At 43.2% G+C, this 14,527-nt stretch overlaps 1 protein-coding gene across 4 annotated transcripts; it reads right to left on the bottom strand.

Moving 5' to 3' along the window:
• Positions 1-123: 123 nt before the first annotated feature.
• IRAK2 (interleukin 1 receptor associated kinase 2) lies at positions 124-14,283 on the bottom strand. Of its 4 annotated transcripts, XM_033517487.1 has the most exons (14): positions 13,729-13,817; positions 12,546-12,609; positions 12,231-12,410; positions 9,603-9,764; positions 8,839-8,951; positions 7,266-7,460; positions 6,783-6,847; positions 6,241-6,355; positions 5,869-5,978; positions 5,296-5,491; positions 4,527-4,589; positions 3,304-3,504; positions 2,616-3,138; positions 124-2,342 (listed from the first exon to the last, which is right to left on the bottom strand). In XM_033517487.1, the coding sequence occupies exons 3-14, from the start codon at positions 12,361-12,363 to the stop codon at positions 2,224-2,226; spliced, it is 1,995 nt and encodes a 664-aa protein (XP_033373378.1). In that variant the 5' UTR covers positions 12,364-12,410; positions 12,546-12,609; positions 13,729-13,817; the 3' UTR covers positions 124-2,223. The 4 variants fall into 4 exon arrangements, with proteins under 4 accessions (XP_033373378.1, XP_015496280.1, XP_015496282.1 ...); XM_015640794.2 differs by lacking the exon at positions 12,546-12,609 and having other exon boundaries at positions 13,729-14,283; XM_015640796.2 differs by lacking the exon at positions 12,546-12,609 and having other exon boundaries at positions 7,266-7,436; positions 13,729-14,283.
• Between the last annotated feature and the right edge of the window lie 244 nt (positions 14,284-14,527).

Genomic DNA, 14,527 nt, shown 5'->3' with positions numbered 1-14,527 from the left:
ATAAACATGTTTCTACTAATAAATACTGAGAGCAAAGTGACTTTGAGCTGCTTTTGCCCAAATAGGGTGGAATGAAATACATTTTATGTGCCATAAATCATGAAAAAGCAGGCTAGAAAGAAGGGAATTTTCCAGGTTTTTTATTCACAAAGCTATTAGTAAATGGTAATGCATAAACTGGCATTTTTTTAAAAAGTTTTCTAAAAAGTTACATAACAGTGCTAATGTAAGACCACACAGTGTCTTATGTATGTTATGCTAAATATTTAGGTAACTCTGTAAGACTACCTAAATCACCTCAGAACATTTTAAAACTATCAGGGTACAAGACAAAGAATAACAATTCCATTTGGTGACTACAGGAGAACAAAACCTCTAAAGCACTTTAGTGAAACAGAACTGTGCACAAACTATATTTCTCAATTTAAAACTCTTGGATTTCCCCACTCAGCTCTGCAGTCTATCCAAGTGCATTTCTTTCTGGAGAAGACATGAGGATTTTACCATGAGTCTCCCAGAATATACCCGTGAAAAACAATGAATATTACATTTTCAGCGCCATAAAGTATCACAATTAAATCTCCTGCAGAATTAAGCAGTTATTGGCAAATCTGAGTATACAATGTTTCATATGTCAGTATTAATCTTGGTTTGATTCTGGTAAAATAAAAAAAAACAACCAAACACTGGTAAATACAAAGACAGTATCCAAGGCACTTATAATTAAGGAATGTTACCAGTTTTTACTGTAGAAAATAACTTGAGAAATGTGTAGGTAATTCCAGTACTCAGGTCTTTAGTTAAAATATTTTTACTTGCTCGTAATAATACAATGAACTAGGTACTGTACAAAAATAGAAGTTGTGAGGCCTTTGTGTAAAGCTAGGAATATATACTAGTACACAATTCCACTGAAAATAATTACTTATAATTAATTTTATTTTTGTTTCCTGAACTGCACTGTGAATTGCAGCTATTTTTGCACATCAGGCCCTGTTCCCTGTGCTCAGGAGGCAGATCACCTGTCTGTAAGCTGAGCTACATACTCTGATAATTCGTTTGGTTCATAATAAGTTTATTCCTAGACTGCACACAAGTGGAATATGCTAGCAATACTACAAATAAAAAAATATCATAAAAACAAATGTGATACTTTCTTAAGGTGGCTTTCACTTAATCATAAATACACCAGCATACAAGTTTCTATTTTTTGTATATGATCCCTGGGCCTGAGACCAAGGCTCCTACTGCAGGGTGAACCAAGGGACACCCACAAGGATTCCTTTGAGAATGCCAGGTGAGTGTGGAACCATCAAGTCCCCTTATTAGCTTATATTTGACCCATTGGCAAAATAAATACAACAATTTATGTTTCAATGTCCTATTAAGAAAAAAAAAAAAAGCTATTTTAAATTAAAATCTTTTCATTAATCCAAAATATACAACAGTTACCACGTGAAACACAATGAGAAACATTACCATGTAAAGGACACTTAGAAAAAAATAATTCCCAAAAATACTCCTATGAAGTATTAAACGTGGTCTTAGAGCTCCCAAGAGTGAACTGAAAGGATGGACTTGAGTGGTGTCACATGTGTGTGGGGGAGAGAAGCTCAGAGAGTAAAGTGGCTGAAGTTATTTACTTACACCCATGGCCAGTCCAGTTCAAACCGAGATGAAGCCATGAACAACATTCTGAGAACTTAAACACTGCATAAAAATCTCCCTCTGGTAATGCAGTGGTTTTGAGTATGTGCACTAGGATTATGTGGAACAGGAGAGAGTCACTGGAAGACCACCCCAGTGACTCTGGGGTCTCCTGGCTGCTGTATGCAGTGGGAAAACAACACAGGGTATTGGTGCCTGGCCACTGGGCAGCCTTTGGTCTGTAACTCCTGGGACTGTGGTTTAGTGACACCAACAGATGCTTCCTGAAACACACTGCAAATTAATCATAAATTATTTTGGCACTTGTGTTTGCCATTCCTTTTTTCATTGCAGATGAAAAGGCAGATGGCATTTCTGTGGACAGAGACTGTTTTAATCTGCTATACAACACGTATTTCCTGGTGCTTCTCCATGTGGTACTTCTTGTTTCCTTCAGTCAGGGCTAATGTTCCTTATCCTAATCTTATGTGAAAGGTACACTTTTACTATCTTTCTAACAAGGAGACAGTCCTTACTTCTTCTTCTGAGCTGGCCACTGCTAAAAATCCATCCAATTTATGATTCAAAAAGTTCGGAACTGTTTAACTTGTCTTCTTCATACAGCAAAATATTTTCCATGAGCTTCTTTTTTTGATCATTTATCTGTATTTTCCAAGATGTCTCTCTGGCTAAGGCTGAAAAACAAAAAAAAAAACCAAATACTGAGGGAAAAAATGCATCTATTGTCTAAGGAATAGATGATAATTTTAAATTTAAGAAAAAACAACCAGCCAACGAAACTGGCTTAGGAAAAAAATCTGGTAGAAAACCGCTAAATGTTTTTTAGATTTATTAGTAAATTCATAACCAAGGAGAAAAGATTTACTGATATGTGTTTAAAAGTAGGAAGAGGAACCTAACCAGTTCTGGAGAAGAGAGTAATTTGTGCCTAGCATGGTAAGTTTTACCTTGTGGAGCACACGAAGGTGACACATCCAGGCCTGTGTTTCCCTGTGGACAGGTGCCCTGTGCAGCAGCTGCTGTCTCCAGGATGCCATCGCCTCTGGCACACGCCACGCTTCTCTCCTGCAGTCCATGGGCAGGCTTTCCCTGCTTGATCCTGTCACCACAGGCTGCCCTGTTTTCTGAATTGGTACAGCTGTGGCTAGGTAAATCCTCTGTGGGTTTTTCTGGAGGATTCCATATGAAGCTACTGGACTCATCTGATTCACAAGGGACCCGCGACATGTAGGTGGCACACGTGTCAGGTGCCACAGCTCCCACGGAAGGTGTGCAGGGGCTGCCACTGGTCAGAATTGCTCCCTGGGTGCTCTCCTCTTTATTCCCTGCTGCAGAAGGCACATCCATGCTCAGACTGGCTGTCTCATCATCAGTTTCTTCTGGAGTGTTCATGGAGAATCCAGAAGTGCTGCTTCCACAGATGTAATGCTCTTTTAATTTGTTTTCTGCCATTTCCATAATTTCAAGTACCTGTTTTTAACAACCAAATCTGTGAGTGCATAATAATTCCTGTACTCCTGCTTAGACATATTCCCCTCTGTCAACACTTACAAAAATAAGCAAGACATGAATGTTGTATGTTTATACCCTGATGACAAAGAGACTTAAATCTTGGCCATGTAGTTAAAATATTACCTCTGCTATGTTTGAATTCTTCTTTCTCAGGCAAAGGCAGATGGCTGACGCAAAATCAACAGCCACCTCTTCCAGCAAGTGCCCTGCTTTTCTGTCTAGGTATTTGCAGCAGATTTCCTTGGCAGCCAGTTTTTCCAAATTTTTTACTTTGGAGTGTGAGCTTTCTTTTGCTGTTTGAATTTCATCGGCAATCATATCTTTCTGTTCAAAAGAAGGAGATGCATTAGTGAAGGCAAAATGAACGCAAGCATTTATTTTTTGTCTGAATCTCTGAGAATCTCTCTGTATTTGTCATTAGTGCTACTCGATGCTTGGTTCACAGACTGAAAAGCTTTAATAACCTCTGTTCATGCAACTGACTGAAATGTTTGTTCTCACAGGAGAGAAAAAGGCCAGTGACTTTCTCTGCATGTGTCCAATGTCAAATTCCCTAAAGCAGGGCCAGCTCTTCTTCACTTGTGCTCATTTATATAGGAATAAAAAAGAGCCAACACTGTGAAGAGCAGCATTCTTACACAGGCCTTTATAACACATGTTAAAGAAATCAGGAACACAGGATCTTTGATTTTCTGAACCTCTCTGAATTGACTGCAAATAGTGGGAGTACTGTTGCTCTCCCCTTCAAGGATTCAGCCAGACAAGAAATCATGAGCACATCCCACAGAAGGAATGCAGGTGGAGGCTGCTTTCTTTACAGATGGTTTTAATGCATTCAGTGAGTTTGGCTGTTCTGACTGATTGGGCAAGTGGTTCATGTTGCTCTAACCTCAGCTTGGGAAACTGGTGAGGATATCAGTTCCAGGCATGAGCACAAGACAAACACCTGATAAACATGATGATGAGCTTCTGCAGTTCCTGCCTACACAGGTTTCCCCACTCACTGTGGCTCGTACCACCTCCTCCTGGCAGACAGAAAATATGCAGCAGCATTTCAGCACAAAGCCTTGTCTCTTATTTATTTATTTTGGAGTCTCTCCTAATGCAATTCAGACCAGCACTCATGAATGGGTACGTGAAATGGGAATATCTGCTGTGCTTCTGTTCTAATGGCAGGCAGGCTACTGATATTAATGGAAACAGGATATGCTCCTAAACCTCCCTTCTGCAGGACATGTACAACAGACAGCAAATATCAAATTGTATTTAAATAAAATTTAAATTATTTTTATGACAGCCCATTCATTTGTATTGTTGTTCTGTGTATTACTGCTGCTTTTTCTTACCAGGTACATCGGGTATCTGTCTTCATCCAGTGCCTTAATCCCGGTCAGTATCTCTGCTAAGACCTAGAAAGTGTATTTGAAAGATAAAATTATTTGTTCAGAATTAACTATAATTTTTAAAAGTAAGTTTCTAACTAAAGAAATATTGAACTTCCAATGCATTCTGATATTGTATTTTTACTTCAGATGACTTAATGCCAGCTCAGGGCATTTATGAGACTTTAAATCAACCTCCAGAGCCAAGCCCAGATTTTATAGTACAATACATATCGCTAAAAGAATAAGATTAAGAAGAAAGTAAAGTTAAATGCAGATAAGAAATCACACAAAACAGAGTAACTTTCTACTTAAATGGAAACACCTGGAGATGGGTGACATCACAGACTATCAATTATTTTAGCTAAAATTACAAATGAATGGTTTGTTGTTGAAAACAGTTGAAACAAACAGCAATGTTTGTAGCAGTTCATGTGGTGAGTGTGCAAGAATTTTGAGCATCTAATTTGTTTTAAGCCATCAGCAGTAATATTTTATTTACAATAAGAAACATTTTTGTTTCTCTTGTTCAAAAGATTCACCTCATTTTGCCACAAACTGAGATATATTTGGAGTGTGAACAATTAAAATCAGGATTTCAGCACACTATAGAGCCAGTAACTATAATATGAAATTTCCATCAAAACAACCATATAGGTGCTTGCTCTTACATTCAATTTCTTGTCTAGAAGCATCAAAAAAGGAAACAGAGCATGTAAAAAGGGAAACATACCACACCACAGCTGAATATATCCACTTTCTCTGTTAACTGCCCATGTCTGACAAAATCTTCTGGCAGGTAAGTAAGAGAAGCTTGTAGGACTTTGGTTTTCATCGTGGCATATTCTGATTTTTTATCAGAAGAATGCAGGCGCAGGCCAGAATGCCCAAGCTTTGGTGTAAAGTTTTCATCCAACAAGACATTTGAGCTGCAATAATGACAGACAAATAACAATATTGGTCAAATCATTACTTTATCTTGAGGCAAAGATTAAGTTTCATACTTTTAAACTTAAGCACTGAAAGTGTCCAACATTTGGCCTCCTGCATAGGACTGAAAGGATTAAGAATGTTATAAAGCAAGAAGGGGAAAAACAAGCACCCAATAATTACTACAAAATAATTTACTTTCATCATTTAGGAGAGACACCAGTTAAACAAAAAAGGGTAAAGGCCCTACAGAACAAGGCACAGCAGAAAATACTGCAAATGCATTTCCAAATTGTATAAACTTTAGCCATGATTGGTAAAGAAATCTTTGAATTACCAGGTAACCAAGGAAATGCTGATATGCCAAAGTTCTCACCTCTTGATATTCCCATGAAGAATTCCAAAATTATGCAAATACTCCACTGCTCTGACAACTCCTATAGAAATGCTAATTCGCATCTCCCAGGTCAGTGGAGAAGAATCTTCCTGCAAGGAAAGGAGGAAAAAGTTGATAATTAATGGAATAAAACACTCTAAGACACGGGCAGTTTAGAAAAGCAAAGGCTTAGCTGAGTCCCAGTCAAACTCCAGGAGAAGACCTGCTGCCTTTCTGGTGCTTGCAGCCAAGGCACTTGGGCACCTTTTTTTTCTGGCTGTTTCTCAGAAATCAGAGATGCAATTGTTTTTCCTGGAATTCCAGGAGAGGACTTGCAATCACAAGAGGTGGCAGACCCAGGCTATTGCTTACGTGTAACTGAAGCTTGTTTTGCAGGGAGCCATTGGGCAAATACGGATATATCAGACAGTGCAATCCAGTTTCCACCGAGAACCCCAGCAGCTGCAGAATGTTTATGTGACAACACCTGCAGGCACAGATCAGCACTGATTTGCAAATGATGTAAGAACAATGCAGAAAAATACATTCCTGAGCTGGAATAAATTCCTAAACTCAAGGCAAGTGGAATGGTGTGTTGCAGCTGGAGGCACAGCACAGTCCTGGGCAGGAGATGGCAGGAGGCTGACTGAGCAAGAGCCCATCACATTGCAGCAGGGGTACAAGGTGGGCACTGTGTCCTCCCCATCCCAAGGCTGCAGAGCTCAGCCAGGACCAGCAGCAGCCCCGGGCACTGTGCTGCTTGCCCAGGGCTCCTGCACAGGGCTCCTGCACAGGCAGCACACGACCCCTTGTCCCCAGCCCAGAACAGTGTCTGATGCCCCAGTGCTGATGGAACAGCCAGCACAGACCATGAGCAGGATATGCATCACTGCCTCTGAAAGCCAACTACTCACCGAAAGCAAATCTGCACTTCTGTGTGAAAGAACCTCTGGGTGGAATTTGGGCTTGTGCATTCCAGCTGAAAAATGAAAACATGCAAGAGAATGTCATTAGTAATTACTAGGACTTTGCATTTATACAGATCTGGTAGTCTTTAGATGACAAGCTAGTGTAGGAAACAGGCAACTACCACTGATGGCAACATTAAATAAAAGGCAACAATTAATTGGCAATTAGAACAATTGCCATAAAGACACCCCCGATCCACTCACCAATGCAGGCTACTCCTATGTATACAGTTAATGGATCTACTCACATGAATAAAGTATCCATCGTGTGTGTTTTCTGAATTTAGGTTTAATCATTTACATAATTTCTTTTTTACCTCTCCTCTTGTGTAGCTATTCTGGTTCCTTCCCCACACAATATTAAACAACTGCTATTGGGCAAGTCGTGCTAATAACACACCCTCTTCTAGAAAAAGATGCAGCACTTACCTCTTTGAGTCTTTTGATGACAAACACCATGTTGTTCCTCTGACCTTTGTAGACATCTGCAAAAGTACCTTCACAGATTCTGTTCTTGTCACTGAAACTGTTTGTGGCATTTGCAATTTCCCTCTGGGTCCACAGGAGACTCCCGCTAGGGAGATCAGCCATCGTCTCCTGCTGAGGAGTACAAGAGCTGCAAGGCTACACATTTGTAGAAGAAGTAAGTTTATCTCATGATAATCCAATTCCTTTACATGTTTTAAGCAATTACTGTGATTGCTGAATGAAACTATGGAAAGTACTATGCAATCACTCCTTAGGGTGTGGGTAATTCCTGTACTGATGTGTTGGGATGATGTAAAACTTTTGCATAGTAGAAGTGACTTGAAATCAATTACCAATCTGCATTTCCACCCTTCCCAGGAAACAGTTTTGTTTAAAAGTCCATGTATTTATGTGAAGTTAGCCTGATTTATGAAAGATATTAATCTTTATAGTTGAGTTATATATTAAGAAACAGTTGGATAAGAAAGTTGGGTCCCTCATAATGTAGTTATGCTCTGGTAGAAACTTCATATCTATTTTTGACGCATTTAGCATCAGTTGCACAATAATTTGTTGCTTCCAGTGTGGTAAGTCCTAATACCAACTAAAATTACAGTACCACTGCAACCTAATCATGCAGCTTTCACAACCTTAATATGCACCCAACTTAAGGAAACAAAGCACTAACTTCTCTATATACTCTGAAACTACTGCACTCTGAGTCAGTCTTCTCTCCTGGCTGGTACTCCTGGTCCGTGTTATTGTGGGAGAGTTTAAAGTGTCCGACACAATAAACCAAAGGAAACAGGCCATGAACAACCATGACGGGACTAAGGTGTGCCAACAGATCTGGGAAACACTTTGGGGACAGGACAGATCTACTTAGACTGCAGATGAGAGATGAGAGAACTGTAGGGAGGAAGGAACAGGAGACTTCATGCTGAAATCATTAGAAACATGGGGAGAATTTTTCCCACTGTAACGGTTAAGCACTGGAACAGGGGCTCAGAGAAGTGATGGAACCTTTATCTTGGGAGATTTTCAGTTGTCAGCTACACAAGGCTTTGGACAACATGACTTAAATTCAATACTAGCCCAGGTTTGAGCAGAAACCACATTTTAAGTATACAATGAAATGAAAGAGGTATGTGGCTCTGACTAATCAGTGGTATATATGCTGTCCTGTCCTGTGATCACACCAGAAAGGTAAGTCCTCTGTAATATCTACATGTGACAGTCCTTCAAACTCAATTGTTATTTGTGGGTATGCTATCCCTTCTGAGCTATGCAGGAAGCAACACTGTAAATTTTTCCCTCACTGGTCCTTCACTGGCAAAAAAAGTGATGTAAACCACAAGCAATCTAACTGAAGCATTAGCACTGTATTCAGTTCAAACCCCTTGTAATCAAGCTCAACGTTTTCACTACATCAATGTTTTTGTACAAGTAGAGGGATGAACTTCAACTGGAAAAAGACAGGATTTCATCAAGGCAATTTTCCTTGTTATAGTCAGTGAGCACTATGGGGATTTACCTTCACACTCGATAAAACAGGAGGATTGGACTGTAGGGAATTCAAAAGGTCTCTTGGGGGAGGTGGTGGAGCAGGGAGGGAATACAAGATTCCTTCAGAAACAGCACCTGAAACTGAGATAAAAGCATCGAAAACACACCTTATTTTTGTAATACCACCACCTGTGACTAACTACAAAGGACTAGGAATTATGAAGATCTGGGGTGTTGTTTTTTTTTAATTTTCTGAGTAAGGATAATCTGTGAGAATCAGTTTGACAGTCTGTCAAACTGTGAAATTCTGTGTGAAGACAAGGAGCCCTCTTCCTGGCTCTTGTCTGCAGGATGAGTGCCCTGGCTGGGGACACAAAGCTGTGCTGTTGCAGATGCTCTCCCCAGCATGTGCTGGGGTTCTCTCCCTCGCTCTCCCAGCAGAGGGGCTGCTGACCGTGCCCAGCTCTCTGCTGGCCTAGACTTACTGTGAATGAAGAGAGGGACATGGGGCAGGACATTCAGAGACCTCAGAATCATCCTGAGACCCCAGAGAATAGATACAGCCAGCATCTCTCAAGGCCAAGAGGGCTAAAGGAGGGACAACCAGGAGGCTGTGTGCTAAAGCCAGGAATAAACAGGAGATAGCAGTGCTAGGAAAACAGCAAACACTCAGCTGTGCCCCTCTGGGAGATCAGTGTCTGCACTGTACTATCCTGACCACAAACACACAGCAGCCTTGGCTATGCAGTCATTTCATGTCAGAGCACATTTGGAATCCAGTACTGTACTTACTGCCTGCTGGGACTGCTCCCAGCTGGGAGGAGTCTGGGGATGGCACCAAACTCATGGCATTTTCCTTCTCTCTCCTTTTGCCTTCTGTGGGAGGTACAGATATGATCTGTTTGGGTGGCTCTGGCTCTTTCTCAGAGCTGGTGAGGTTAGACGCCGATGTCCCTTCAAAACAGAGCAAAGGGAAGATAAGGATAACCAGGGAAAATAGGGTCTGACTATAATGAGTGACCAGAAAATAATCCTAGTAAGGACAGCAGACTTCAAATTAACAGCAACATTAAAAAAAATGAACATTCAAGCAATTTAGACAATATTTAAATTGAGACTATACCCATGACATTAACTTCTACTGAAAATGAACAGGAACTAATAGCTTCAAGCAAATACCAGCAACAACTATTCAAGAGATGCAGAGTCTCTTACAAGAAGAAATTAGCAAAAATAATACATTTATCATTTTCTATATAGCATCCTTTAGGTAATGATCTCAAATCACAAATACCTCCCAACCTAAGGAAGGCACTGAGTTCTCTGTCAGCTGTCATGGGACTGAGGGGAAGATGGACAGAATTGTGTTGGGTTTAGTCAGTTAAACATTTCAGGACTATTTTCAATTGTGGGATTTTAGTGGCATGACTAGGCTCATTCCTAAGAAAAGCTTTCATATACAGGAGTGTTTGTAAGAAAGATTCATACTTTCACTTAGCAACAGAAAGAAACAAACCAAAGACAATCTAGAGAAAACAAAACAATGGTCAAAGCTCCAAACTAACTGATATATAAGGAAAGTTTAAAGGATGAATTATTGATTGATTCAATACAACTGTAACAGATCCTGTACTGTACACAGCAAAACCTCAGAGTCAGGCCTGAAAAAGCAACTTGAGGTCTGACTAAAAGAAGTACAAAGATACAGTGTACAGGAACTCAAAACAATGTACAGCTGAGAGGGAATTATTCAGAGATTAGGCTACAGTTAGGATGGGAAGAAATAAAGTACAAAAGTTCAAGATGCTGGTTGTCAAAATCTCCAAAGCAGGTGAATTCTTATCCCTTAAAATGCTCTTAAACCTGAGGTTGAAAAGGAGCCTGGAAATGCACAGTGTGCCCTAGGGGTGATATAAGGGCTTTCTACTCCCTGGTAACATTTTCCTGGTTGTAGTTCTGAACTTCCATCTGGCACCTTTTATCAGCAATACATTTAACATTTTCTTAAAAATCCAAATTAATATTTTATTTTTATACAGAAAAAACAGAAGCCCAAATATTATTATATGGTGGTTCTTATCCTGCTTTTGTAACAGCTTTGTATCTTATCTGCTGATTCAGAATCAAATGTGCCAGGCCTCTGTTTGCATCTGAAATCAGGCAACAGCTTTGTTTTCTTTTACTTGTACAAACAAAGGCCAGGGAGTACCTGGAATAAGCAGGAAGCCCAGTGTTTGTAATCTGGGCCACTTGTATGAACCATGAGCCACTGAACTGTGGGAGAGAATCCAAGCACGTTCAGGCACTGAGGCTGAACAACAGCAGTACATGAAGAGCAACAGTGGCATCTTCTGTTTAAGGTTTCTATCTGTTTTCTTCAATGCCACCTATGAATTCAGGCCTGAATGAAACCAGGTCTGAAAATTAAAACTCAGAACACTCAGGTATTTTTGTTACTTTGTTAGAATGTTATGAAATCCCAAATTTTACAGTCAAAACTGACAGTTGCTGCATTCTGCAGGTAAATCCCTGTATTCTGGTTTTTTCCTCACATGGTCTAACGTAGAAGTCTCAGAACTTAGCATCACTTCCCTTATTCAACCTACTTTTCAGGGTTTTTCACGACTTTTGCAACTTCCTGCATGTCAGACAAACAGGACAGCACTGCAGCTAAAGGACTAACATAGAAAATATCATTATGGACATTCAGAAGTGGGACTAGTGAGTGCAAGAAATTGCTGAAGGGAAGTAGAACTCTTTGGGAAGTAATCTGCCAGCAAAAGATCTCCTTTTGTGCTGTGTCTGATTCCTTTAAATAAGAATGAATTAAATTATGGTGATGTAAGGACCGCTTAGTTTTCTGAAGTGCCCAACAGAACAAGCAACATATCCTCTGTATCTGCTCAAGAGGGATCACCTGAGTAAGCATATTCAGACACAGAGATAAGCTAAAAGAAATAAAGGTAACTGACAGCAGCATAAGGGAAAGCAGATACTGCCCCATTGTACCTACACCAGGCGCAAATTGTGCAAGCAGTGCCATACTGCCACACCTCAGGGAGCAAAAAGACCCACAGAGGGATGGCGAGTGTTTTCCTGCAGGGAAGCTGCCTGGTTTTGTCTCTGTTGTGTCTGTGTTTAGGGCTAGCTGCTGGAACCTGCTCTTGGGCTGGACACAGTCCTGGCAGGGGCTGCAATATGCCACCTCTCCATCCGTCCACCTGTGTCACCTCTTCCCTTGCACCACCCATTTCACTTGAGTGAGCAGACAATCACAATCAGTGGAGACATTTTAGAACTTGACATGGGATGTGACTTCTAACAAAAAGCTTCTTCAGCTAGCAAGGGAGATGTCCTAGGAGGGGCCTGGGTGCTGTGAGGAGCAGCACAGAGCCACGGGAGGAAGGGGCAGCTACTCACAGTCCAGGATGACCTGAGCCGCTCGGTAGAGCTGCAGCCCTTGCAGCAGGTCCAGGAGCTGCTGCACTGTTGCCAGCCTCACTCCCCACCACCACATGAGCTCCCTTGTGATGCTGATCCCGGTCTTCTCCATGCACTTGATTTTCCGTAGCTCTGTTTGATCAGTGATCACATAGGAGGCTGGTGGGAGAGAATGGATATTTCTGTTTAAATATTAGAAAAAACAAGGAAGGGCAAGCAGGGCAGGCTAAGGTGTGAGACACAGTTTGCTTTTGCATTTGCATATCTTTAAAAGGAAGGATCACAATAAATTACCTATGTGGACATGAAGAAATTTCTGTTCCTAAAGTAAGATAGCCCTTTTCTTCCTTCAACTATTCTGGAAAAAAAATTTGTTCTATCAGAGACACTTTTCAGCATATTTTCCCTGTAATCTTTCTCCTTAATACTTTGTACCAAAGTAAGGTTAGACTAAATTCCTGAGGTGATTCTCCCAGAACAGGTGACAGCGGTCAGTGGAGTGGCTGCACTCCCACCTTCATTCCTAAATCCCTGTGCTGTGGTGAGCTGAACAGTGACTGAATCACTTGGGTGTTAGTTACACTCAGATAAAGCTGTCAGGGAAATGCAGCTGTTTTTAGATCCTGTGCCCAAGCTGACCTTACACAATGTGACCATCACCCTGCTGTGTTCACAGCTCACCCACCCACCCAAAACCCAGCTCCTCTCGCTGCCCCAGCTCCACACACACCCAGACACAGCCCCAGAGCTGCAGTCCCCGAGGGGCTGTGCCTGAAGGAAACGCGCATGGGGCTCTGCTCTTCGTGTAGGGACAAAGATCCCCGAGTTCTCACCACGGCTGGCTTTGGAAGGACATCAGAAATACAGCTTTATGCATCTGAAGGTAGCGGAGATGAATCCCACACTACATCAGCAAGTTTATCTGGGGTAAGAGCTTATTCAGCACACAGTCAGGAAAGTCATGTCAAATGGCAGGAACGGCACCAAGAAAGGCAGGCACTAAGAAAACATTCCATTTACAATTGCTTGCACTGGGGTACAGAAAAGAGATTAAATAACTCGGGACTATATTTTATGTACTTACTGACTGTACATAGCCAGGACCGAGAAAAACAGGGGCAGAAAGTATGAGGAAATATACATGAAGAGAAGGAGGAAAGAAAAAAAAGTAGAACATGTGAGCAGATGTGAGAGACGTTGTGAAAACAGGCAGTGAGAAGTGGCCAGAGATAGTGTGAGCGGAGAGGGAAGTGCGAAAGGCTGCGGAGAGTGAGGGGAAGGAGCCCGGCTGCCCGGGAAAAGCCGAGGGACCACCGAAGTCTGGCATTCCACCTGTGTTTGAAAAGCAAAACCAGAGCGGTGCCCGGGAATTCCCTGTTCACAGGACGTGCTCTGCCGAGCGCTGGGAAGCGCGGGGGACAGCGCCAAGTCCCCCGAACCCCGCGTCCTTCCCGAACGCGGCCCCACGGCCCCTCACCGAATCGCATCCAGTCGTAGTCGCTCAAGCAGTCCATCTTCTGGCAGAAGTCCTCCAGCACCCAGGCGGGCATGCTGTGGATGTACAGCGCCGGGGCCGAGCCCGCTCTGAGGGCGAGGGGCGGCTGCTGCAGGGCCATGGCTCCGCGGTCCCTCTGCGGACGGACCTTTGTCCCCAGCGCCACCGGCAGCGCAGGGACCGCGGCCAGGGGCACTCAGGCTCACCGGCCCCTCCTCTCTTCCCCCAGAGCTTCCTCTTCTCCGCGGGGCTGCCCTCGCAGCCCGTCCCAGCCCGGCAGCCCCCGCCGCCGGGGAACGAGCCCGCGACGCTGCCGGCGATCCCCGGCGGGCTCCGAGCGCCGCTTCCTGCTCCGCCTGACGTCAGGCCCCGGCCCCGAATCACATTTTCCTTTCCATGACTGCTTATTGCCCCAGCCCGCTTGCCAAATGACGCGTTCCACATGCCGGAAGCTTTCCCGGGAGCTGCGCACAGCCGGCAGGCCGAGCGGGCAGAGCCACGGCCCCGGACACTCCGCTGGCGGCTCCTCCGCCCGTGTTTATTGCCCCGAGCGGGGCTGGGATCCCCCAACAGCTCCAGCGCTCCCCAGCGGGCTGGGGCCGGACCGCTGGGCAGCGAGAGCTCACAGCGCTGGAGGAAGGACGGCACCGGCACAGAACGCGCTGAAAAGCCGCAGGTGATACCTGCACGGCTCCTCCGGCCGGGGCTCGCTGGCACGGAGCACACCGGGGATCGCTGGCACGGAGCACACCGGGGATCGCTGGCACGGAGCACACCGGGG

The sequence above is a fragment of the Parus major genome, chromosome 12, assembly GCF_001522545.3.
Source record: "Parus major isolate Abel chromosome 12, Parus_major1.1, whole genome shotgun sequence".
NCBI lineage: Eukaryota > Metazoa > Chordata > Aves > Passeriformes > Paridae > Parus > Parus major.
The sequence above is the reverse complement of the archived record's forward strand: the minus strand, read 5'-3'. Positions and strand labels throughout refer to the sequence as shown.

Excerpts from the sequence above, each read along its gene's own strand:
- IRAK2 (XM_015640794.2), bottom strand. The coding sequence starts at position 13,867 with ATGGCCCTGCAGCAGCCGCCCCTCGCCCTCAGAGCGGGCTCGGCCCCG. Across the intron at positions 6,356-6,782 it reads GAAGTGCAGATTTGCTTTCG|GTGTTGTCACATAAACATTC; the intron begins GTGAGTAGTTGG and ends CTGTGCCTGCAG. Across the intron at positions 2,343-2,615 it reads ACCTTCGTGTGCTCCACAAG|CCTTAGCCAGAGAGACATCT; the intron begins GTAAAACTTACC and ends TTTGTTTTTCAG.